At 40.4% G+C, this 26,287-nt stretch overlaps 1 protein-coding gene across 6 annotated transcripts in view; it reads left to right on the top strand.

Annotated features, from left to right (window-relative positions):
* ARHGAP20 (Rho GTPase activating protein 20) overlaps positions 1-26,287 on the top strand; it is a 131,688-nt gene that overhangs the window by 101,207 nt on the left and 4,194 nt on the right. For all 6 annotated transcript variants that reach the window (XM_045482733.1, XM_045482732.1, XM_045482731.1 and 3 more), the window contains 7 exons: positions 934-1,000; positions 3,481-3,669; positions 16,103-16,281; positions 17,613-17,774; positions 21,329-21,438; positions 23,927-24,116; positions 25,283-25,397. In XM_045482733.1, the coding sequence (XP_045338689.1) occupies positions 934-1,000; positions 3,481-3,669; positions 16,103-16,281; positions 17,613-17,774; positions 21,329-21,438; positions 23,927-24,116; positions 25,283-25,397 (1,012 nt within the window). The remainder of the gene's footprint in view (positions 1-933; positions 1,001-3,480; positions 3,670-16,102; positions 16,282-17,612; positions 17,775-21,328; positions 21,439-23,926; positions 24,117-25,282; positions 25,398-26,287) is intronic.

Raw genomic sequence — 26,287 nt, 5'->3', positions numbered from 1 at the left:
GGAAGTGACAAATAGGGTAGAGGAGGGGGCCAGAAGTAATTCTCCACATCCAGGACCCTCTATTATAAAGTCAGAACGTTGATTTTTAATCCAAAGATAAAGGCAAGAATATTGAATATTGCCAGTCTCTTCTAGCTTCATTTAGAACATTTGTCCTTTATCCTGTCCTAGAGGATGCAGCAAAGTCTATTGAATTTGGTATTATTTCTTTCAAGTGAGATTTTTAGTATTGCTGGGCTATAATTCTGCCCGTGAACAATTTCTTTGTGTTCTATGACTGGGCCTATTCTCTAGAATTCTTGTCCTTTCTGTATCCAGGACTGGACTTGCCCAAAATAAAACCAGCGTAGACTGTGCCAGCCACCTATCTCCTCAAAGCCTCTTGGTCATTCTCCTTCTGCTCAGAAACTGCTGAGCTAATACAGTCAGCCCTTGAGATTTCACTTTTTCATCACAGACACAGCATTGTTGTGGCTTTCTGGATAACGAGGATGTCTTTGCAGGGGCATGTTGGAGATTAAGTCCAGTATTTTCTGAGAAGTCCAGAGGCATGGCAGAAGTCAGGACTCTAATGAAGAGATCAGCCTTTTAGAAAACTAGGACATTTCTTTCTGCTTTGTAAAGGGGCTTATAATTTTACGTTCTGTGGGCTACCCATAACCATAAGGGCTTTCTTCCATTGCAGTCTATGGATCGCTGGTCATCACTAGGAAGAGAGGACAGGACTGCTGAGTCCTCTGCCAGGGATGAGACAGGAATATGGATTGTAGGAATTAGCATTGCCATCTTCAAAAACTGTATTCACCCCCATGAACTTGAACAGCATTTATATTGTCCCCATTTTTTCTCCAAACATGAAAATCCACCCCCAAAATATGTCCTTATTCAGTTACCAAACGTGACAGAATTATTGTTAATATTTTTATCTCCAAGGGCTCTGAGAGAGATTACCAGCTTTGGGTCAATTCTGGCAAAGAAGAGGCACCATACCCACTTATTGGTAAGTTTCTTCAAATATCTAAGATAGGATTGTGTTTTAATTATAATTCTAAGTGTCTATGAGAACTGGTCATGGAGTCCTGAATTTAAGTGCTATCAAATATTATATCTCATATAATATTTATTCGTTCATTCAGTAAATACCTATCAACCATTTCCTAAGGGCTAGGCAAATAGTGTCTCTTCACTCAAGCAGTTAATGGTGTAGGTGAGAAGAGAAATGTAAATTTCTCTGTTTTTTTTTTTTTTTTTACTTTACAAACACCTATTTTGCAAACCTTTTTAAAATTTTTTCCATGAGAAAACATGTATTGGTATTCCTTTTCCCTATATATATTTTTCATCTTCAGTTCTTGAATTTCCTGTTCCCTTTCCTCCCTACTACATTGCCTCTGTGGAAGACCATCTGTAATCCAGTCATGCCTCTTAGTTGATCAGTGAGTATTCAACACCTGCCCTAGGCATCCTAAAGAAAAGGAGATTAATCCATTTAGAGTCCTAAAAATATTCACTGACTTGTAAGCGAGCTACTACTTCAGTACTTTGCTATTTCTCTAAACAGATTTTCCAGCATTTGTTCTGAGGAATTATTGGAAGTGAATAGGTTACATCTCACCTTGTTTAAACCATTTAGCTAAAAAAAAAAAAAATACTTCTTTTTTGTTTGTTTGTTTTGGGTGTTTTGTTTCTGTTTGTGTTTGTTTGCTTTGAGGAGGAGAGCGAGGGAAGGACAGAGAGAGAGGAAGAGAGAGAATCTTCCAACCCTGAGGTCATGACTTGAGCCAGAATCAAGAGTCAGATGCTTAACCACTGAGCCACGCAGGCACCCCCGCTAAAAATACTTCTTGATCAGTAAGGTCACCCAGTGTGGTTTAACAGAAATAGAGCAAATAAAATAAGGGACAGTATCTGTAACAGATCTTGAGATGATAACAGTAATAATTATAAGGATGATAATGATTTCTGCCAATAAAAAAAAAATGCTTACTAGCTGCCAGAAAGTGTGCAGAGCATATTATATGCATTATCTCATGTAATCCTTTCATTTACCTGGGAGATCACTGCTTTCTAATTCAGGATGTTTCAAGTGATCTGAATAATCTAAAACCAACATATTCTCAGACTTAAAGTAAAGCAACCTGTCATGCACATAGCTGAGGATAAAATTCACTGCATTTGTTTTCTTTTTTAATGGTGTCATTTTTGTAAAAATCAGCAATGAGGTTGTGATTAAAAATCAAATCAATAATTGTTTTAATAAAATCTATTGATTAAAACTATTCGGATGGTAGCTTTCAGGCTTAAAACAGCTTCAAGCTTGATTGCTAACTCGCAGTAAATAAATAAATAACCAAGCAACCAACCAACCAACCATGGGACACGATTTAGCAGCGATTCTCCATTGTATATTTCAGTGTGCCTTGGAAACTTTGGTTGTAGTGTAGCTGCTGGCTACTCGTTTTTTGGCCTTAATCCGTAGAAGCAGCTGTAGAGCTTGATATCATTGGAATATTGGTATTACATGCCTCTGCTGGATGGACAGGGAAGAGGTCACAGGGTGACATCCAGTGATAAATTAGAAATAGAAGAGAACTTATTCTCTGTACTTAAAAAAAAATAAAAATAAAAAAAGGCAGATCTACAGCACCGTGGAACTTGAAGGTTTCAGTGAAGGAAATGCAACCACCGAGAAGACTAAAGAGCAATCAGATGTCCAGGATTTAGTTTTTGTTTGCCATTTCCTCTTTGAATCCTGTTTCTGTGTTTCTAATACCCCGCAGTCTTCCTTCTGATTATTGCCTGTGAACACTACCCTCAGAGGGCAGCAGTGGGAGGAAAGCATAAATCACACAAACCAGTCTTAACGCTCTGAAGTAACTCTGATTATATAAGTAATAAGAAGTGATGAAATGTCTTTTTCAGACAGACATCTTGTGTTGAATAATAGTGATGCTTGAAATAGATAGTCCTTTGCTCTTATTATTTGAATAATATTAACCATTAAAGTTTACTTATTTGATCCTTATCACTGTGTGATTTTTTAATCCATGGATTTAAGGGTGAGAGATGTCAAGGATTTGCTGAGGATTTACAGATACAGTTCGTGTTGAAGGAAAACTAGAATACCTTTAAATATTCTCAGAAGCGAACATAGGAAAAGTCAGCATCATGCAACTCACAAGCTAATCTGTGCATTCCAAAGAAGATATTCTTTTAAGATCCCTTTCCCTTTGCTTTTTTTTCTCACCTCCCCCCCACCCCGCCCCCCCGCCCCCACCTGCTTAAAACTACTTTGATAGGGCCACCTGCATTATGCTGTGGTCTCCAAGCATAAGAGCGTGCATAGTGATCATTCAGTCAACAAAAGGATTCTTTATTCCCGAAGTCCCAGGAGCAAACTGCAGTGCGTTGTAGTATGTGGCACACATGTCCCCGGTGCCCGTCAGCCTGAAGTCTACATTGAGATTTTTCTCTGTGTAGGGCATGAATATCCCTATGGAATTAAAATGAGCCATCTTCGGGACACTGTGCTCCTGACACAGGGATTGAAGGACAGCAGCACGCCGTCCGGCCTCCAGGAGTCCTTCCTCATGGAGCAGCTGCCCCGAGAGCTGCAGTGCCAGTTCATCCTGAAGCCCAGCCGCCTGGCCGCAGCCCAGCAGCTGAGCGGTGAGTTGCTTCTCCTCCTTCGCGGAGCCTGTTTTGAGCAAAAGTTTTTATTCTTGGAAAAAAGTCAGTACAAAGGCAGAGATCCAAACTTCCAGCCAGATGAGGTATTTTTTTTTCTTTTGAATTTGCTAAGTGTTTTGAAGGGAAAGATGGAGTTTTAGAAGATAATTTTATAAATCAGCAGTAGGCGTGTACTCAGCAGTTAGCAGAACAGGCTGTTCCTTCTGTCTTCACTGTGCTTTTCCCCTTTAACCTTCTGCTCCCTGCAGCGTCAGAGGCACCGGGCAGTGGCTCAGGTCCTCACTGCCTTCTTTGTACTGTAACACATCGCCCTGTGTGGTGCCCTTAACTGGTCACATGATAAGAGGGAGTCTGTCAGTGACGGGGCTCAGGAGACTGTGGATCTTGCTGTAGATAAGTATGTGAAGACTAAGGTGATCTGCATGGGAATCTCTCCCTAGTCTGCTAATCTAATCTGCATTCCCTGTCAACGTAGCCATCTCTTTCACTCACCCCATAATACTTTAGAATGATAAAAGTGATCTTGAACACATGAGGCCCGTTACTTACCCGAAACCATGTTTGAGCTTTAAGCCCTCAGTCTGAAAGCTAGGTCGTATGGGAAATAGAAGAAAATGCATCATACAGAAAGTGTGAGTGGGTGAGCAGAAAGTTGGTGCCGAATTTCCGTAGACACCTTTGTCCCTTTGAACCAGCTGGGGGATCGGGTGAACATGGCGACTCTTCTGTGTGCATTCCCCCACACAGGCACGTGCCCCCTGTCCCTCTGTGGTGGTGACCAACCTCAGACTTTATACTCCACTGAAGCCCTCCATCGGGGGCTGCGCCATCTTGCCAGCACAGCTGTAAAAGCCTAACCTTGCGTGTGCGCCGGCCACCTTCCCTCCTAGGATGGTAAATTGAGCTCTATCATAGAGACGTCATAGTTTTCCATCCACTAAAACGTGAGCTCCATGAAGGCAGGTATTGTGGTCTGTTTTGTTATTCTCAGCACCTGGAACAGTACTTGACATACCTACAAGTAAGTGCTCAATAAATATTTGTTGGTCTTTAAAGATGCAAAAGGAATGTCGCCTCTATAAGCTGAGAAGAATATTTCGCTCTTCTACCTTAATACTCAGGTTTTTCAAAATTATTTCTCTGTGTCCCTTGTCACTTTCATTTTAATTAGTTTGACCAATAATCAGGAGTCAAAAATCCTAAGGGTTTTACCCAATTTTGCCAATGACTTGCTTAATTAAATTGTAGGCACTCTGTGCTTATTAATCCTCTGTTTCTCCTAATTGGAAGTTAGGATAATTGTGGTTACAGCTATAAGAGGATCAGAGATGGAGTAATTATAGACCAATGGTGCCAACAAAGCTGGGCATCAGAATCACCTGTGCAACTAAAAAGTTACGGTTGAACCAGTTCTGTATTTTTTGACACATAAGATTTAGAGCTACAGCTGCTTTGGAAACCACCAATTTAAATCAGGGTTCAGCAGATTTTTTCCGTAAAGGGCCAGATAGTAAACTTTGCAGGTCAACAAACAAAATTGAGGAAATTATGTAGCTACTCATGTGACAAGAGAGAAAACAAATTGCCACCCATTATTATTGACGATAATTAATATATAGTAATAATTGAGTACAATTTCATGTAATACAGGTCTAGTAATGAGAAGAATTGAATTCTTTTGGAGGAATAACCTTTTGCATAATTGGAGCACCAAGTTCATCATAATTGAATGCAAAATGTTCTGATCTGTAATGAGATTTTATATATTTTATTGACTTTGAAAGTATCTTTTCACATAGGTAGTTCCAAGTACTACTTTCATTCTACTAGCATATAATTGTAGTTGCACATATTCCCCTCTTCGAAGGCATTTGTAGAATTTTGATATTTGTCTTTGAGCATGTCACTGTAGATGAATCACTTCCAATTGAAGATGGGGCAGAAGCTTCTCAATGGCACAGTTAAAGGATCTTGGGAATCTGGAAATTTCCTTTGCACTTGCACTGAGGTTGGTAAAATAGCACTGCAACTGTAGTTGGAGCTCAGAAAATATATCTGTTACCAATGTGTGTGAGAATGGAGATCTTGCTTCTTTAACTTCTGATAGCACAAGAAGGGGAGAAACAGCTTGACATTACTCATGATGAAGTGTCAGTTGTTTTCAAAATGAAACTTTCAGAAGTTTTATGTCTAAACACGTTTTTGCCTTGTAATTCATTAAGAAACATCATCCAATTTGCAGCCAAAGCTAATTTCCAAAGCCAGTCACTACTAGAAAAAATCTTCTCTTTCATAAAAATTTCAATCTCAGCCATGAGCTCAAATCTCACTGTAAAACTTTACCCCTGGTGAGCCATTGAGCTGCTATGTGATAGCACAGGTCAGGCCAGTCAGCTTCTGTTTCTGACAGAAATTCACAGAAATGGCAATGGGTAAGTCCAGGAAAGCGAATGAAGTTTACTGTTGACTCTGCTGGTCCAGTAATCCATGATGGATGCAAATACTTCCCATGCAGTACTGCTGATGAATTATACACTGAATACCGCTGGATACTAAACACTTTACATTTTCACAAGCTTTGCAAATTTGTCAAATTACATCGTTTTTCTGGAATCTGAAGATTCCACTTGAGGTTGTACTGAATTATTATTAACTTTTCAAATTCTATGACAGCATTCTTACCTGTAGTTGTTCCTTGCAGACTGTTCAAGGCTGACACCTCAGTCACTTCAAACGAGGCACTGACTTCTCAAATAAACAACTGAACAGTATTGGTAACATCTGCCAACTAATCAAGAACCAAGGAAAGTCGCTCAAAATAATTTGCCTTGTTTTTTAGTTTCCTATTAATGTTACTCCGAATGTTCTCAACTATTCAAGCAGCTGTTCTCACCAAAAAGGCTAATATCCTCAAGTGTAGTTTCTGTGTACACATCTCTTTGTCAGCTGCAAGCATACAAAATTTAAGCAGCTGACCCCTGGTAAATGGCCTTACCTGCATCAATGAGCTGCTCAGAAACGGACATTTTTTGGAGCCTCATTTTTGTTTTTTTTATTTTTGTGAAGAAATTCTGCAATGCTGAGATATTTCATTTAAATATTCCACATTTTTCTACTCATCACTTTCTTCTGAGTTGGGAATATTGTGCTGAGTTCCTAGTGTGATTATGTCAACATATAGTATATTCTTTTACCACAGCTGTTATATCCTTGCATGATTTATTGCAATAACGCAGTCATCCATACTGCTCTGTGCCTTAAAAGCTCAACACTAGACATGACAGGTAATAAAAAATTAAAATTTTACAGTATCATGATACCCAAGGCACTCAAAATATTATCCACATGTAAATGTGTCATTGCAGTTCGTTGTGTTGAGCAGCAGTGCAAAGCATCAGTGACAGCCCCACTGATGGCCTTTGTCACAACTACTAGGCTGCCATTGAGCATGACGTCAAAGCAGCCATGGACAGTACATAAACGAATGAATGTAGCTGTGTTCCAGCAAGAATTTCATATAATTTTTAGGTGTCACTGAATGTTGTTGTTCTTTTGATTTTTTTCAACTTTCAAAAATGTAAAGACCTTGAAGGCTGTCCAGAAAGAGATGTAAGTCCAGATTTGGCCCATGGAGCATAGTTTGCTCCCTCAAATGTGGAATTTTGTCAAGTGCGTTTTCCGCATCTACTGAAATGATGATATGACTTTAACTCTTCCTTTTGGTGATGTGATGTACCACATTGATTGATTTGCCAATGTTGAACCATCCTTGCACCCCTGGAATAAAGTTGACTTTGGTTTGCTAATGATATTCTTGAGAATTTTTGCATCATGTTCGTTAAGGATATCGGCCTGCAATTTTATTTTCTTGTGTCTTTGTCTGATTTTGATAACAAAGTAGTGCTGACCTTACAAAATGAGTTTGACAGTGTCCTTCCTCTTCTATTTTGTGAAAGAGTTGAGAGGGATTTGTATTAATTCCTCTTTTCATACTTGGTAGATTTCACTAGTTAAGCAATTTGGTCCTGGACTTTTGTTTGTGGGGAGGATTTTAATTACTGATATTATCACCTTACCAGTAACTGTCTGTTTAGATTTTATTTTTTTTCTTAATGGATTTTATTTTTATTTTTATTTGAGAGAGGGGGAGAGAGCATGTGAGAGTGTAGAAGGGGTAGAAGGGGAGATAGAATCCCAAGCAGGCTCCATGCCCAGTGCAGAGCCCAATACAGGGTCCTATCCCACAACTGTGAAATCATGACCTGAGCCAAAATCAAGAGTCGGATGCTCAACTGACTGAGCCACCCAGGCTCCCCTGGTCTGTTTAGATTTTCTGTTTCTTCCATTATTCAGGCTTGTAAGGTTGTATGTTTCTAGGATTTTATACATTTCTCCTAGATTTTCCAATTTGTTGGTATGTAATTGTTCACAGTAGTCTCTCATGATCATTTGTATTTTTGTAATATCAGCTGTAAGCCTCCTATTTCATTTCCAATTTTATTTATTTGAGCCTTCTCTTTTTCTTGGTGAGCTAGCTTAAGATTTGTCAATTTTCTTTATCTTTTCAAAGAAGCAGCTCCTGGTTTCAATGATTTTTCTCTTGTCATTTTAGTCTTTGTTTCATTTATTGCTCCTCTGATCTTTGTTATTTCCTTGCTTCTGATAACTTTGGGCTTTGGTTGTTCTCCTTTTTCTAGTTCCTTGAGGTGTAAGGTTAGATGGTTTATTTTAGATTTTCCTGTTTCTTGGCATAGGCATTTATTTCTACTAATTTCCCTCTTAGAACTGCTTTTGCTGCATCCTGTAAGTTTTGGTATGTGTTTTTTTTTTTTTTTTTTTTTTTGGACCCATGTTTTTCAGTAATTTTCAGTTTGTTTAATCTTCATGCATTTGAATTTTCCAGTTTTCTTTTTGTAACTGATTTCTAGTTTCATACCGTTGTGGTCAGAAAACATGCTTGAATATGACTTCAGCGTCTTAAATTTGTTAAGACCACTTTTGTGGCCTAATATGTGATCTCTCCTGGAGAGTTTTTTCCATTTTCACTTGAGAAGAATGTGTATTCTGTTCTATTTGGATGGAGTGCTCTGCATGTATGTATGTGAAGTCCATCTGGTCTACCACGTCGTTTAAGGCTAGTATTTCTTTATTGATTTTTGGTCTGGATGGTCTATCCATTGATGTAAGTGGGGTATCCAGGTCCCCTGCTATTATTATATTGCCATCTCTTTAATTCCACTAGGTCTGTTCACATTTGCTTTATATATTTATGTGCTCCTCTTTTAGGAGCACACAAATATTTACAATGTTATTTCCTCTGTGGATTGACCTCTTTATCATTATATAATGACTTTCTTTGTTTCTTATTATAGACTTTGTTTTTAAAGTCTGTTTTGTCCAGTGTGACATAAGTATAGCTTCTCCAGCTTTCTTTTGGTTTACATTTGCAGGGAATATCTTTTTCTATCACTTCATTTTCATTCTGTGCATGTCCTTAAGTCTGAAGCAAGTCTCTTGTAAGTAGCATATAGATGACTCTTATGTTTGTTTTTTTAATGCATTCAGCCACTCTGTGTCTTTTAATTGGAGCTTTTAGTACATTTACATTTAAAGTCGTTATTCATAGGTATGTGCTTATTGCCATTTTGTTATTTGTTTTCTGGCTGTTTTGTAGTTCCTCTGTTCCTTTCTTCTTTTCAGCCTCTCTTCCTTTTGGTTTGATGGTGTTCTTTAGTGATGCCTTAGTTCCTTTCTCATTGTCTTTTGTGTATCTACTGTAGATTTTTGCTTGGTGGTTACCATGAGACTTACATACAACAGATTTATAACATTCTAGTTTAAGTTGATAGTAACTCAGGTTTCTAAAGCTCTGCATTTTTACTCTACCCTGCTGTGTTTTATGTTTTTGATGTCACATTTTACATCTTTTTATCTTGTGTAACCCTTAACTAATTATTATAGTTTGTTATTTTTACTACTCTTGTCTTTTAACCTTCATGTTAGCTTTATAAGTGATCAATCCACTATCTTATATGTTTATTTACCTTTACCATTGGGAGTTATATTTTTATATGTGTTATATTTTTATATGTTTTCAGCTTGAAAATGTCCCTTTAACTTTCTTGTAAGGCTGATTTAGTAGTGATGAACTCCTTTAGCTCTTACTTTTCTGGAAGACTATCTCTTCTTTAATTCTGAATGATAAGTTTCCTGTGTAGTATATTCTTCCTTGGAAATTTTTTTCTTTCAGCACTTTGAATATATCATGCTACTCCCTCTAGCCTGCAGAGTTTCTGCTGAAAAATCTAATAGTCTTATGGGGGTTCTCTTGTACATAACAAGTGATTTTTCTCCTGATGCTTTTAAGATTCCCTCCTGGTCTTTAAATTTTGGCATTTTAATTATTATGTGTTTTTGTGTGGGTCTCTTTGGATTCATCATATTTGGAACTCTCTAGGATTCCAGGGTGTGGATGTCCTTTTCTTTTCACAGCTTAGGGAAGTTTTTAGCCATTATTTCTTCAAATAAGTTTTCTGACCCTTTCTCTATTTCCTCTCCTTTTAGGAATCCTAAAATGCAAATATTAGTTTGCTTGATATTGTCCCACAAGTCCCTTTACCATCTTTAGTCTTTTTTTTTTTTTCATTCCTTTTTCTTTTTGCTGCTTAGATCAGGTGAGCACTTCTGCCTGGTCTTCAGGTTCACTGATCCTTTCTTCTACTTCCTCTGGTCTGTTGTTGAACCCTTCTATTGTCTTTTGTTTTGTTTTGTTTTGTTTTAAGTTTATTTATTTTGAGAGAGAGCAGGGGAGGGGCACAGAGGGAGAGAGAGAATCCCAAGCAGGCTTCACACCATCAGTATGGAGCCTGACACAGGGCTTGAACTCATCAACCATTAGATCATGACCTGAGCCAAAACCAAGAATCGGACGCTTAACTGACTGAGCCACCTAGGCTCCACTACTGTGTTTTTTTAGTTCGGTTATGATATTCTTCAGCTGTGACTTCTGCTTAGAACTTTCCTGTATCTTCTGTCTCTTTGTTGAAGTTCTGTGTGTATCCATTCTTCTTCTGAGTTCAGTGAGAATCTAAATGGTCATTACTTTGAATTCTTTATCATTACTTACCTTCACTTCATTAATTTTTTTTGAGGTTTTTTTCTTCTGTTTGTAATATCTTCCTGTGTTTCTTCATTTTGCTTAACTCTCTGTACAGGTTTCTATAGATTAAATTCCATACAGCTACTTCTCCCAGTCTTTAAGTGTCGGCCTTGTGTAGGAGATGAACCTTAAATTCACCCCTGCCCTAGCTCTTGGTTGTCTCTGAAACCTTTGTGATTGTCCAAGCAGCCTGTCTTATTGTCAATAGCTCCCAGTAGTTGAGGGTGTGCCAAGACCAGTCAGTGTTCCAAAGGGGGAGGATCTCACTCAGCACCTATATTTAAGCTGATTGGAAGCCAGACCTCCAGGCAGCAGCTTTTAAAGAATGCAAATATATGCGGTCCTTTGGGACCACAAGCATACAACCTGCTGGTCCCTAAAGCCAGGCCATCTGAAGGTGTCCCCTGGGCAACAGTAGCAAAAGTCAGGGTTCCAGATAAAAGTATAAGCTTCTTTCTGGGAGATACCGGTGATCTATAAAGAGGCAGAGGGGAAGTGCAAAAATGTATCCACCATCCTGTGTTCCCTGAGAATACCTTCATGGCCTCTAGATGTGTGCCAAATCTGAAGCTTGTCCCTAAAGCTGAATCTTCAGGACCGGCAAGTAGGCCTCGTTCACAGAAATGATGGGGGTGTGTTTCAGTCTGCTGTCTTCAGTGCTCTGGGTGTAATAGTCTGCCAGGAACCATCTGTGATTCTTACAGTTTCATGAGACATAGGAATGCAAGTCACCGTGGCCTCCAGTACCAGGCAGTCATTGGGCATCCCCTGGGTGAAAGCCACAAAAACCTGTCAAAACTGGTCACCAGACATGTGTATCTCCAGGAGAGGAAGAGCATGAAAATGGCATCCACTGGCTGGAGCAAGGCAGACGGGGAGTGTAAAAACAGCACCTGCCCAAAAAAGCGGAAAAAAAGGAAAAGGAAAAAAAAGGAAGGGAGGGAGGGAGGGAGGAAGGGAGGAAGGGAGGAAGGAAGGAAGGAAGGAAGGAAGGAAGGAAGGAAGGAAGGAAGGAAGGAAGGAAGAAAAGAAAGAAAGAAAGAAAGAAAGAAAGAAAGAAAGAAAGAAAGAAAGAAAGAAAGAAAGAAAGAAAGAAAGAAAAGGCAAAGAAAAGGCAAAGAAAAAGAAAAAGGAAGGGGGAAAAATGGCACCTGCCAGCTTTAGTTAGGCAGAGGGAGAGCGTGGAAGATGATGCCCACCCGCTGGAACATAAGGATCATAAAGATGGCACCTGCTGTAAAGGGAACTCTGTGTGTGTGTGTGTGTGTGTGTGTGTGTGTGTGTGTGTGTGTGTGTGTGTGAAAAATATATATACATGGTACCTGTTAGCTTTAGCAAGGCAGAGGAAGAGCAGGAAGCCTCCATCCCTATAGAGTGTCCCGGTGGGTCCCTAACCCTCAGACCAGTGCTCTAAAATTAGGAAATGAGTCTCTTACAGATAAAGTATGGGTGCTTTACAAAGAGCCGCTTCTGCACTGGGCAGTGGGGCCAGTGAATCTGCACGTGGGCCTTTCAAAAGCCATTCCTCAGTTGGGCACCGCCCTGTGGGTGTTGTGAGTGTAAGCCTTAGTGGTCTTCAAAACCACACATTTTGGGGACTCATCTCTCAGGTGCCAGTCTTGAAAGCTGGGATGCCTCATGTGTGGGGTATGAACGCTGCACTCCTCAGAGAGAAGCTCCAGATTTTGAATTTCCTCCCAACTGTGGGTCACCATGTCAGTGGTGGAGTTTATGACAAGGTTGTACCTCAGCCTTTCCTACCCACTTTGATGTGGTTTCCCTCTTTTTCCCAGTATGAAGGCATTGCTCCAGCCGTTTTTAGGTTTCTTCAGAGGAAGTTGTTCCATATCTAGCTGTAGACTAGTGTCCCTGTGGGAGGAGGTGAGTTTAGGACCTTCCTGTATTTCCATCTTGCTAGATTTCTAACTAAGGGATCTTTTAAATTATTTTTCTGTAACAGTTTATAAGCACAGACTTTTAAGAATTGTAATTTTTAACATTCAGATCCCTAATTTAAACATGAAGAAACAATAGCTTGGACAGTGCTGGGATTGTTCAGTAAAGCTCAATCTATTCAAATTTAGTTTGCTCTACAATTACATCTCCCTTATATTTTTTATAGCAATCGCATGTTTTTTCATCAGCCTTTGACGTTTAGAAAGTAAGAGCTATGCATTGAAATCTCTGCAAGAAAATAAACTTTAATGAAAATGTTTTTCTCTCGGTCCCAGAGTGAACATGAACTCTAAAATTGAATGTTGTACATAACAAAAGGCATGGCCGCAGCTGAAAGTATTTATAATGAAGTACAGGACTCCATTTCTGCTTTATCCTCTGTCAACACTCATAGGATAGCTGGGTATATAACTTCATGGTGAAGCATTTTTCCTAAATGTTGGAAAGCTAAAAAGTTAAATAAATCTGAGAGTTTTAGAAGTAACGAAAACGGGTTAAATGCAAGGAAAGTACACTGAGTACAACTACTCAACATGTATGAACATACATATTAAACAAACATTTGCAGATTGACATTGGTAAACACAGGACCCCCCTCCCCACCCCCCGCTCCTTCCTGAGTTTAAGGATGGGTTTGGTTTCCTTTTCTGTTTCTTTAAAATGGTGAAGGTTGGGAATGTCAAGGCAGGAAGTGCTGTAGTTAAGCAGAGTCTGGTATTCCTTTCTGTCTGCACATTCCCAAAGGGTGTTTCGCTAAATGGATAATGGAAAGAGGAGGGGGTCCTCTTTGTGGGGAGGAGGTGGAGGACTTCGCAGTTTTAATCAAAACTGCTGTGGCCCATACCCTTGCAAAGCAGTACTTTAACATCCATTTAATCCTCTCGACAAGGCTTTAAGTTGTAGGTCATAAGGTTAAGTAACTTGCCCAAATAAATATCTGAACCAGGAGTCTCCCTGGGCTCCTAATTCCAGAGCCACAGACCTTCGCACCTGGATATGTGTACACTGATGAGGTACTTACTGTATTCTAAGGAAGCCAACGGTGGATGATGGTCTGAGGCCATTTGGTAAGATGTCACTTGTATGATTGTCTTCCCACAGTTGGCTTTTGTGGTATTTGGTTTTAAGTTGGTTTTTCTGAGGACATAATAGCCAAAAAATATAAAACTCTTCTAGAAAACACATTTGAAATTAGTTATTTGACACTTACGACCTTTTCCACCCTGAAAGGACAGTCCCCTTTAAATGTCCCATTCTTAGGCAATGTTGAGCAGCTGACCCTCCTCTGTGGTAGCTTGCTCGGCTGTGGTGCCCCGCGGCACAGTCGGGTGACTAATCGCCGCGCACTCCTCCTGGAGAAAATAGCGTCCGATGTTGTGTGGGCACCACCTGAGGGTTCTCCCGCCTCAGACCTCTGTTCTCTGAGTCTTAATCACAAGCCGTTTTGAATCTGCCTCACACGTGTGTGTCTGGTGGGCCAGCCAGAGATTAGGGCAGAACCTAGACACGATATTTGGGGCTCCCACTCTTCATTTTTCTCCTTTCTGGGATTCCCCAAACACACACACTCTCCGGCTGCTGTGGTTCCCCCCATCTCCATTCTGTAGCTCTTCCAGCCAGCGAGAGTGCAGGTTTCCGCAGATTTCAGTGACCCTACCGCCCTGGAGCCTGTCCTCAGGCTAAAAGCTGTGAACCTGGGAAAGCTGTCTTGTGCCATCCCCTCTTGTAAGCGTCACACTTTTACTTACCCACTGTCTTCTGGTCACTGTTTCCTGCCTTTAGGTAGGCAATCGTATTTTAAAATTTCATCTAGAGTTTATCATTGTTACCAATGTGTAATGTGCTGGGGTTGGGGAACCGCAGTGGAGGGGTCCAAAGGAACCTTAGAGAGCTGTCTTTTTATGTATCGGATCGTGTGCAAATCCATCAACTTTCAGGTTAAAATTAGATACAGATGACATCAAAAATGTTTTAGCGCTATGACCTCACAGTCATGATTCACTGTCGACCTTTCTTCTGCCTGTTTTGTTCACGCTGTCCCTTTCTGGCTAAATCTCTCAATTCAGTTACTGCTAGAGAATGATCTATTGAGTACTTACAGGCTGCGAGCCATGATGCCAGGTGCTCTTGTTGAAATTTTGTTCATTCAAAATCCAAATCAAATGCAAATGCCTCCAGGATCACTCCCTCCCTCTTAATGGGTAGATGTGCTTTACCATTCTTCTGAATGCCTTTGGTGCGTTGTCCTTCCCTTAGGAGATTTTATTTATTAATATACTTGCTCCCCCCCCCACCACCAGACTTGTTCCCCCATTAGATCATCAACTTCACCTTGGCAAGGGCAAGACTCACGCAAGTTTGCACCCATCCGTGCTGCCTTAAATATGCTTTTTAAAGTCAGGAACTAAAAAGATACCTTAGAAAAAGTCTTTGCAGTTGGAAAGAAGTGGGAGGAATGTAGAGCATTAGCTTCCTGTCTTTGTTTTTAGCTGTAGAGAGGCACATCAAGTAATAAAGCATCATTTATGTGTAAAGAACATCTGAATAAAGACAACTCTTGTTTTTTTCCTTCTTCTCCATCCTCCTCCTCCTCTTCCTTCTTCCCCTTCTCATTTTCTCCCTTCTCCTTTTCCTTCCTCTTCCCTTCTGTTTCTCACCATTTAATTGTGGTTTGATTTAATCTTCAGCTTCTTTGTGTGCATGGTCTCATTTTATTTTTATTTTTTTTTTTCAACGTTTATTTATTTTTGGGACAGAGAGAGACAGAGCATGAACGGGGGAGGGGCAGAGAGAGAGGGAGACACAGAATCGGAAACAGGCTCCAGGCTCTGAGCCATCAGCCCAGAGCCCGACGCGGGGCTCGAACTCCCGGACCGCGAGATCGTGACCTGGCTGAAGTCGGACGCTTAACCGACTGCGCCACCCAGGCGCCCCGCATGGTCTCATTTTAAAATGGGATAATATATGTGTACATATGAAACAATTTTTGCTTTAAGTTGTTATATTTCAATAAGGGAGGCTTTTCTTTGTCTTTGAAGGTCTAGCGCCAAAGCTCAAGTAAATAGACCAGTGATATTCCAAAGTTGGGATGGAGAATAACCCAAATGTTTGATTTTTCCTTAATGTATAAAATGTTACAGTGAAATTTCTTTGATTGAATTATCAGTAACAAAGGACACCTGTAAGCATTTTTTTTCCTCTTTGAACCATAGTAATGAACATACTGTGAGTTGGAAACTATAAAAGTAAGGTTAAGTGAATAAAAGAGTTTTTCTCATAATCTCACTTCTTCCTTAGATTCAGGACAGAAGACATTTAAAAGGAGAAGGTCTCTCATAAACTGGGCCTTTTGGCGGGGGTCTAGCATTCATCTGGATAACTTGCCCGTGTCACCAACATCCCCTCTGCCGGGGCAGCTCTTTGGAGTTTCTCTGCCAAATATCTGTGAGAACGACAATCTGCCCAAACCTGTCTTGGTGAGTTTTGGCCTGTGACACTAATGGGAAAGGAGAGCTCTGGGAGGGAACTCTGTTCTTAAATAGAAAAATTATAGACACCCATGGCTTTGGCTGAGAATATTATTGCTTCATAGAATAAAGTCTGATTAAGCTGTTGCAGAATCATAAGGAACACATAATAGGGAGAGAGCGTGTCAGCTGCTGGTTCCAGGAAAAAGCCACACAAGTCTGCTCACCTAAACACAGTTTGCTCTGTAGGCAGAGTCCACGCTAGAGTCCCGTTAACCGTCACATTTCTCTCACGGTCTTTCTTGAATTCTGCGTTGTTCTGGAAGTTTGCTTTAGTCACCCTAGAAACAGAAACTACCCATTTTTGTACTTGTTAAAAATCTGGCGTGTGTCATATTTGTGCCTCAGGTGTTTACACATATACATCCTCTGGCATTTAGTTGCCTTCCATAAATAGAATGGGTCAGATGAAACCACTGAATCTGTCCTGTCTCCTTGCTCTGTGAAATGATCACTGCAGGGACGCTGTGTTGAGTGTCCACTATCAAGATGCATAGCACTTACCCTGTATTGTGCACTCGTAACATGCCATACATTTCTCTATCCGCTTTATGGGCTTACGCCTCACAGCAGAGTTAGCAGTTAGTATCACTACCCTGGCCCCCGCTTTACAAACTAAACAAAATAAAAGCTTCAAGTTTACCAGAGGTCACACAGGTTTCTGGTCCCATGGATTGCCTGTCCCCAACACCCACCCTCCTTCCTACACTGCAAGCCGAGGAAATTTCTTTGCTAGAAAGAAAGCAAAATGAAGCATTGATCATGATGCAGTGGAGCGGGGAAAGCTTCCTGGAAAAGGTGATTTTTTTTCTTTTTAGCTGAATTTTAAAAGAATGACGTAAATACAGGAAGTAGAATAAGGAAGAAAGACAAGTGAGTGGAGAATGAGTCTGACAAGGATATTTTCATATTCAGGGAAAGAGTCCGAATTAGAGAATAAAGGGCAAAGTGTAGTGAGGTAAGGAGAGAGACAAGTTTACAAGGGACCGTGAAGCAGTCAGAGAAATTTGATTTTCAAGCGGCTGGTTGTTGTTGGTTCACTGAAGAAAAGACAATGTCAGTGAAGTAAAATATTTTAGATGCTGAATATAGCAAGGAAAAAACAGGGGGAAAAGATTTAGAGATACCAAAAACAAACAATTGAGTCCTTCTAGCAGCTCCTCCTTCACCACTCTTCCCCTGGGACATCCTCACCGCTGGCAGCCAGAGAGGGCAGGTATGTGTTCCCATGCTTGTATGTGTGAAGTGCCATTTTGGTTTTTTCCTTTGCTTCCTTATAGGATATGCTTTTCTTTCTTAATCAAAAAGGACCCCTCACAAAAGGTATCTTCCGACAGTCGGCCAATGTGAAATCCTGCAGAGAGTTAAAAGAGAAACTGAATTCTGGAGTTGAAGTGCACCTAGACTGTGAATCTATTTTTGTGATAGCATCTGTCTTAAAGGTAGGAAAGGTTCTCCCTTCATCTACCCCTGCCATAGCTCTGGAGAAACATGACTGGTTCCTCCCATGACAACATTTTTCCCAGCTGCAAAGAACCGTAATAGATTTAGAATCTAAGAAGTGTTAAAAACACTTCACAAAGCCAACACTGGCCCTCAAAAGCCACTGCCAGCGATTTGGTGTGTCAGATGTGCTTGTATGTCTTCTCACCCCACCCCGCTCCCCCCATCACTGTGCTGCCCCATACCAAAAATAATAAAATTAAAAATCACCAAAATATGTGTGGCATATTTACCAAAATAAACATCCTGATTATGATGACTTCTTCACAGTCTCATTACCTTCCTAATAAAGGCAAATTTTCAAAAAGAAACCTGTATTAAACTTTGAAGCAGAGTTTATCATAATAAGCATTTGTCGAACAACTACAACAAAAAATTTCTCCAAGACCGCTGAAAATCCCATTCACTTTTACAATCACCAGGCCTTCCCCTGTCCCCTAGTGCCTTTTTAAAGTGAAAGTGGAGTAGGAAAGACTCCGACATCTGGGTTTTTTATAAAACCCTTACCGCATTTGGCATTTGTTATGGTTCTTAGCCTTCACCCCATGGTTAATTAACTCACATCCATAGCTGAGTTAGAGCTCTTCTAGAATGTTTTCCTCCCCACATTCTTGAAAACGCCTCACATTTTTTGAACACCTAGAGTCAGAACCAGCTCGGAGCAGAGGCTTCAGCCGCAGCGGCAGCCTCTGCAGCCCCGCCTCAGGCTCCCGTCTCCCAGCCTGGCTGGAACTCAGCGGGGCCCCGGCCAGAGGCCAAGCGGGGAGGAAGACCCTTCCACGTCCCTCCTCCTGGTCAGCTGCTTACTTCATGACTTTAGGAACAGTCACGTGTTTCCCGGCACATGAGCCGTGTCTGCTCTCAGCCCCTGCTGTAGGCTTTTGCAAAAAAGCATCACTCACAAAACCTGGAGAGCTGGAGCTAGGGTCATCTCATGTGCTTTGCACAGTTTGTCACTCCTCTTCAGTCCTGAAATACAACACACGTATGTGTGGTGCGCTTAGCCAGGCATGTGTGCGTGCGGGGTAGATAGGCACAAGGAATTTTCTTTTTCTTATCATGTAATTGGCTTTCTTCCATCTCTTAAGAGGTTAAAGCCTACGTTTTAGAAAATTTTCCTTACCATGCTGTTCTTCCTTCACAGCACCACACTTAAAATTTTGTGCTAAATTTTTGAGGCTTTTATCAAGAAATATGATTCTAGAGGAGTCAAATTGTATCTCCAATTGCAGAAATAACACTTGTACAAAAATAAGCAAAAGACTAATGATTGAAACATCTGGTTAAATGGGTTCCAAGTAATTGAAGTTTTATAATCACATAACTGTGTTTTACTCTCATTTCTTCCAAGTGGTTGCAGGAAAGGAGATACTTTTTGCCAAAAGTTTTTCAACTTTTGGTTTGTTTTGTTTCTTGTGTTTAAGACTATTTGGAAGTGGTACTTAAGATTTCCTTTATTTTTTACTTAGGCTGGTTTTGCTCAAATACAAGCTTAACTCTTTAAACTGTAATTGGAAGAAAATTGCTTGAGACACTGTAACGTGGATCCTTCGAACCTTTGAGGAAGAGTTCCCTTTTAATCCTAGAGAAATCTCATCTCAAATTAATTTGGGAGTTCTGCTGATGACCTGGGCTCTGCTCTTGGAGGGAAGGAGACTCGTTGGAGGGCTGTGAGCTGGTGATTGTAATTCAGAACCAGCTCTCACATCCTTTCCCGGCTGTGATGGTGGTCGTATTTCGTAACTTGTTATGCCAGCTGTGCAGAGTTCATTGAGATGTTACAAGTTATTATCTTTCAAGTGTAGGTTTAAGATTTAATGATGTTTTTCTTCAAGACAGATCATAAGTATGTTTTCCACTGAGATTTAAAAAGAGAGCTATTGTCACTGCCCCACTTTGAAATAACAAAATTTGCCTCTTCTAAATCTGACTTTTAAAGTAGGTGCAGCAACTAAAATTAGTTTGGAATTATGAAAATTCAGTAGCTTTACCCAAAAGGAGATAACTGTCCTGTGATGACACATCTGAATTACACGTATGCAGGTGCACTTCTACGGAAGATGTACTAAAACAGAGAAAGACTTTGAAGCAATCTCTTCCTACTTGTTAGCCACTTTTTAAAAAATGTATAATAGGTAACATCACTACAAAGGGGTGTTTTAAATTGTCTTAGAATCTCAAGTACAGTTCCTTTGTTCCTTTTCAATATTTCCTTTGTTCCTTTTCAATATTTACCATGTGAAAACTAGCAACAGTTCAGTAATGACCTCTACTTTGTCTGGGACTGTGTGGCATTGCGGTGCACCAAGAAGAAGTTGAGGGTGTATCCATGCCCTGGAGGAGCTCATCCTGGGGAAGATGCACACCTAATCCCCTAAGTGTAACAATTAGATACCACAGCCTCCCTATCAGTGATAACAAACATGGCACGTGAGTAACACGTGTGCCTTCTGTAGGCACTTGGGTGAAGCTACTGACTTGGTTTTGCAGGCAGAGTTAAAATTGCTGTGTTGCTGACTTTGACCTTCTCTGTGTTGTTAGCGGGTGCTTGCAGGAGGCTCGTCAACCATGGGTGCAGCGCTGAGACATGAAATTGAGTTTTCTCTGCCTGAGGTTTATTGAGGTAGAGATCAGACTTTGCAAGCTTGGCCCTGTTAATACCATGCCAAAAGCAACAGAGAGAGTTGGCCGGGAACAGAAATGAATATAGGACCAGGACCAAATTTAATTTATTTTTAAGCTTTTTATAAACAAAAGTCAAACAACAAATACCTTTGGTCATATCCTACTCGCATTATAGTCTGGTTCCACCACACCCAGCCCTGCCAGCAGTCTCAGCAGATGGGAGTCTCAAAGGCCAGAAAGGATGATGTACTAGGGACATGCTTAGTGTCCCTAGGCATGTGGGTGCGGCCCCATGCTCCCAGAGCCTGGCCAGGCCTGGTCTGGCATGCTGTCTCCCCTCCTCCCCAAATGTGGGAAGGGAGTGCCAGGGGAAACTCTTAAGTACCTCTGGATGGAGCTGGACTTTGTTTTCTTCACCTCTCTATCCCTAGCACCTCGAACAGCACCTGGCACACAGGAGCACATGTGTGTAGAGCGATAGGATGACGGACTATGGCGTTTTGAACCTCACAAATGTGTCAGTGCATTTCTTGGAACTGGAGATTTGAGAGGGAAAAAAAAGGACTTGGGATGGTTTGCCAGACCCCTGTCACATGCTAACATGTATGCAAAGGAGATTTCAGCCCAAACAGGTTGTCCTTATCTTTCCCACTACAGTCCAGACTCCAATTTGCCTGTGCTTTTTGTTAGAAAAAATCAAAGCATGTGTTTCTTATGTGTGCACGACAGTAGAGTGGGCACAGAGCTCTGTATATTCCAAAGAAGGGAGGACTTAACTTTTCAACAAAACGCTTGCTTTCTGATTTCCCCAGTACATATTTAGCATGAGAATAATGATTTAAAATATTTATTTTTCCTCCTGTGTAAGGATTTTCTGCGAAATATTCCAGGAAGTATTTTTTCATCAGATCTCTATGATCATTGGGTCTGTGTAATGGATCAAGGAAATGATGAAGAGAAAATAAATACAATTCAAAGGTAATTCTTCTAATTTGGTCATGTCTCAAAAATACTTAAAAAATAACTTCTGTTTTATAAGCTTGTCTATTCAAGTAATGATGACTAGCAAAGTCAGATCCATGAGGGCCAGTCTAAAAACAGATTTATGCTAACTGCTATCATTGTTATTATTGTTCTCCCCTAATCTTAGTCACATGGAATGCTTGACCATTGTACACCTCCTGTGTATCTGAATCTGATAGAACTGAAACCCATTAAACCAATAATACTGTAGACTCCATCTATGATCTGTGATCTTAATTTTGGTAAATATTTAACTAACCAGACAACTCCTCGTATATCTCATTCAGCAACTGAATTCACACAGAGAAAATTCCCTCCCCTCAAGGAACTCACTGTCTAGTAGAGTGGGTAGGTAAACCAAGAATCACGGTGTAGCATAATGGGTGCTATAAGAGAAATGTGAAAGAGGTATTGTGGGAGCACTGGAGAGAGACAGTTAATTGTTGAAAGTGTCACAGAAAAAGGGAGTTGCACAGCCTTAGTCTTATCACAAAGAATGCATTGTCTTTTCTCCTGCGAAGAGAGGTTGCTGGCAGAACTCACAGCTGGTATTCCGATCGCTTCCTGCCCTTATAAGGGAATAGGAAAGAAGTGTCCAAAATGCAGTACTCCAGTTCTGTGAAAACCCAGGAATCCCAAAATCATTTATTTGCATTTGCTTGTTTAGTACAGTTTTTTTTTCCTTGAGCGGCTTTCAAATATGAATTATTACCTATCTACTGCTATTGATAGACATCTATCAGTAGAACATAGTACAACTTCTGATATGCTAGAAATCAAAGCCACATCACACATGCTGTCTCTATGCTTCCATTATGGTTTGGTGAAAGCCACTCAGAGATCTTGAACATCAGCTTCTCTACTTCGTTGCCCATTGTCTAAAATTTTATATTCTACAAACTGTTAAAGGATGATTAAAAAAACGGTAAAATTAAGACTCCTACAAATATACGGGCGCTTGGGTGGTTCTGTTGGTTGGGCATCTGACTTCAGCTCAGGTCATGATCTCATGGTCCATTCCGTGAGTTCGAGCCCCGCATCAAGCTCTGTGCTGACAGCTCACAGCCTGGAGCCTGCTTCAGATGCTGTGTCTCCCTCTGTCTCTGCCCTGCCCCCCCCCCCACTTGCACTCTGTCTCTCTCTCTCTCTCTCTGAAACAATAAACACAAAATTTTTTTCAAGAAAGACTCCTACAAATATAAAATGAACACATGTGAAAATTTTTATTTAACTCTTTAATTAATGAGAGAACAAGTAAGATGTTACCATCAGTTCAAAGGAGATTTCAGACTACCACACCTATGTAGTTGAATCAGAAATGCTGAAATGAATTTACATATGAATGCAAAACTGGCTTTTTCTACTGTAGTATGAAGGGGAAGCAAATAAATCATTTGTCTCGCCACCAGACGGAATTGTCAAGTCCGTAGACAAATGTTAGGTATACTGCTGTCAGTAATCTACAATTTACAGAATTATAAAATAGCTCAAAGGCATAGGGCCTCTGGGGAATCAGATAACCCAGAAGCTTATGCTAGACAATACCTTACTCTCCATTGAATACACTCAGCAATCTTTTGGTTTATTTCAATATCTTTGATAATTTGTCTGTACAAAACCATACTCAGTGTCAGTCCATCACACTTGAAGAAATGCCTCTGGGCTCTTTATGCAGCAGGAGTCAGATCGCCTTACTTTCTCTCCCAGGTTGCAGACTTCTGTTGGGGAAAGAACAACCATGAGTATCAACATATACATCTCTTTACCGGATAATAGTAAAAATAATTTTCAGTGAGTGATAATCTTAAGATCCCTGATCAATTACAAAATAGAAACAGTAGGAAATGTACTAGTATAAGCTTGACTTATATATGTGAAAGTGATACCAATGAGATAAAGATATTTGGGATGAAATCTGGCCTTGGAAGCTGGTAGAGCAGAGCGTCAGCTCTCAGATGGATCTCAAAGTCTTAGTAGTGAAGGTTTGGGCTCTCACCAAGGGACTGCATTCCTGTGTTGCTACTTGGAAATAAAGAACCACTAAAATTTAAGTGTTTAATTTCATCAAAAAGCTCTTGGGAGGTGGGGGGTTGGTTGAGAATATCCTGAAACATTACAGCATCTGCCTGAGTTAAAACACATTGTACTAATTTCAGGTACATATTTCAGGCAGCATTTTTTTTACAAGCTGTTTTTCTACATTCTTTTACATCTTCTCTGGGTTGTGAAGACAGTGTATGGAATAAATAAATGAATCCCCAGTGCGTATTCGCATTCTCTGTGTACCGGTAGCCCTTACTTTGCATGTGCGATGTTAACTGAAACCCCACGTATCTGAACCGGGTTCTTGCTTTGCTGGTTCCCTGTGAAAACCCAGGGTTGCCTATCGACGCAAGCTTCTTATGGAATGTCTTTATTAAAGAGTGCATTTTTCTGTCTTTAGGCTATTAGACCAGCTCCCGAGAGCCAATGTTGTTCTCCTAAGGTATCTTTTTGGGATATTACACAACATTGAGCAGTGTTCCTCGTCCAATCAGATGACTGCATTCAATTTAGCGGTGTGTATAGCTCCAAGCATTCTGTGGCCTCCTACTTCCTGCAGCCCAGAACTAGAAAATGAATTTACAAAAAAGGTAATGAGGTTTCTCATTTTTATGCCCTGGGGGATTGGGTCCCCATCTCGAACCTAAAATTCAGGGTATTAATTCTGAAACACATTTTCTTAAATAACTTAAATACACCCCTTAGAAATTTGAGTGCATTGAGTGTTTTATACCTATGTTTTATACCTACCTACCTATCCTGGTAGATTATAGAAAGGTGATCTCTTAAGCAAAAAAGTGATAGCAGTTGGGTTACTTCTCTTTTCCCTTTAAGGAGGCAAAAACGCCATGACCGACTTCACCCTTAGAGTCATAAGAAAGCAATTGATATATTTTAATATAGAAAAAAGGACTTTGGACTTAGATAAGCCAAGATTCATTCCTCAGCCCCACCGCTTGCCAGATGTACAATCTTGGGTGAAATTAATTACATTGATCCAGTTTCCTCATCTAAAAATGGAGGTAGTGATACTACCTAGTTCAGGTATCTGAAATCATACTCCTCTAGTGCCTGGTAGTTAACATGGGGCTTAGGGATATTGATTCCCGTTGCTCCCAACATTCTGCCTGCTCCTTTGCCTTGTCTCTTGGGGCAAGGAAGCTAAGGAAAGGTTCCAGTACATCCCAGTGGAGGTGCAAAGCTCTTCAGTAAAATCTTACCTCTTCCCCAAGCTCCTCCAGGGAGCCTAAGGGAGGGAAATGCCTAGGTAGAGACTAGTGAGGCAGAATGCAAGGGTTCTCTAGCTGTCGCTCTACAAGAAACCCACAGAGGATGCATAATTCCCACACTTCTGACAACTGCCTTTTACATAGGAAATACATTTCATAAGTCTTTATCTAATAATGATACTTTGTGAATTTTAATGAAGTTTATTGCTTCACCCCAAATGCCCTATGAAGAATGTTTTAAGTTACCCTAATTTTAAAGACCCAGCATTAGTATAAATTTGTTAGCACCGAGCTAAGGCAACAGGTGACTTTAGTCCACCAATTAAAAATAATTTCTATGTCCAAACTAGTCTTGTAAGTATCATTGCCTTTTAGGGGGAACTGTTCTGTATACTTTTAAAGGAGACATGAATTTTTCTCAGGATTCTTTTTCATTTTTGGCAAAATCAGGATTTATGTGTGAAATGTGACTAGTAGATGTGCTATATATGAAAAGCAGCACTTTGTTTTTTTCCTTTTTCATGCAGGTTTCTCTGCTTATCCAATTTCTGATTGAAAATTGCTGTAGGATATTCGGAGAAGAAATCACTTCCCTCTTAGGAGAGGTTTCAGTGAGATGTGATGCTCAAGAGAATGCGTCAGGTACTGTGAGTGCTTGGAACAGCGTTTGCCGGGGCCGTGGCTGTCTTGGGGCCACAGCTCAGGGAAGGAGGCCCCTGCTCCTCCCTGGACCACCTGAGTGTTAACACTGGTGGGGTTAAGCAATGTAATGTGTAAGATGAGGTCCAAAATTTTCAGAAGCATCATCTGGTATGTTTCTGCCCTTTTAAAAAATCTTTACAAAGGTCCCTAATGTCTGCATTACCACTGCTGTGGCTGAAACTGGCATGAGAAGCCAGCAGGGAGAGGCAGGCCTGCTCTTCCTCCCCCTCCTTCCTCCGAGCAGCCCAGAGACACTCCAGCCAAGCAGCAGTTTAGAAACAACCAGCACTGTGGGGCCTGGGGCGATTTTGAAACCATTCAGCCTTCCAGAATTACTAGTTAGGTTATCTTTGACCAGTTATTCTAGGCCACTGAACATGAATATTTTCAACTATAAATATAGGTAACCATAATATCTAACCTCTATGGTTGTTGTGAAGGTTAGATAAAGTAGTGAATGGTAAAGAGTTTTGCTTAGTAAGGTTTCTCTGAGACTAAATCGTGTGCACTCACCAGCAAGCAGCTCCTGAGCCTGGATACACCCGGCATGAATTCCTTTGTCTTTTTTACCATTTCTTGGTATTACAACATGTCCTCATTGCTTTGAGGAAATCTTAATTAAGAAAGCCTATTTCTTCAGGAACTGAGTTAAATTTAGTATAATGCAACATTTTTTTTTTTTTTTTTAATTCTGGGAAGACGGTGAAAGTTCCTTTCTTGAGAGTACGAATTTGAACAATCTATATGAAAGGAGAATTAAATTAACATAGATTTTTTTTTCTTTTTTTAACACAGCATGCAATTTCGGTAAGTAAAAATGTTAATTATAG

This window comes from Leopardus geoffroyi, chromosome D1 (genome assembly GCF_018350155.1).
Source record: "Leopardus geoffroyi isolate Oge1 chromosome D1, O.geoffroyi_Oge1_pat1.0, whole genome shotgun sequence".
In the NCBI taxonomy this organism is placed as follows: Eukaryota; Metazoa; Chordata; class Mammalia; order Carnivora; family Felidae; genus Leopardus; species Leopardus geoffroyi.
Note: the sequence above shows the minus strand (reverse complement) of the source record. Positions and strands in the feature narration are given on the sequence as shown.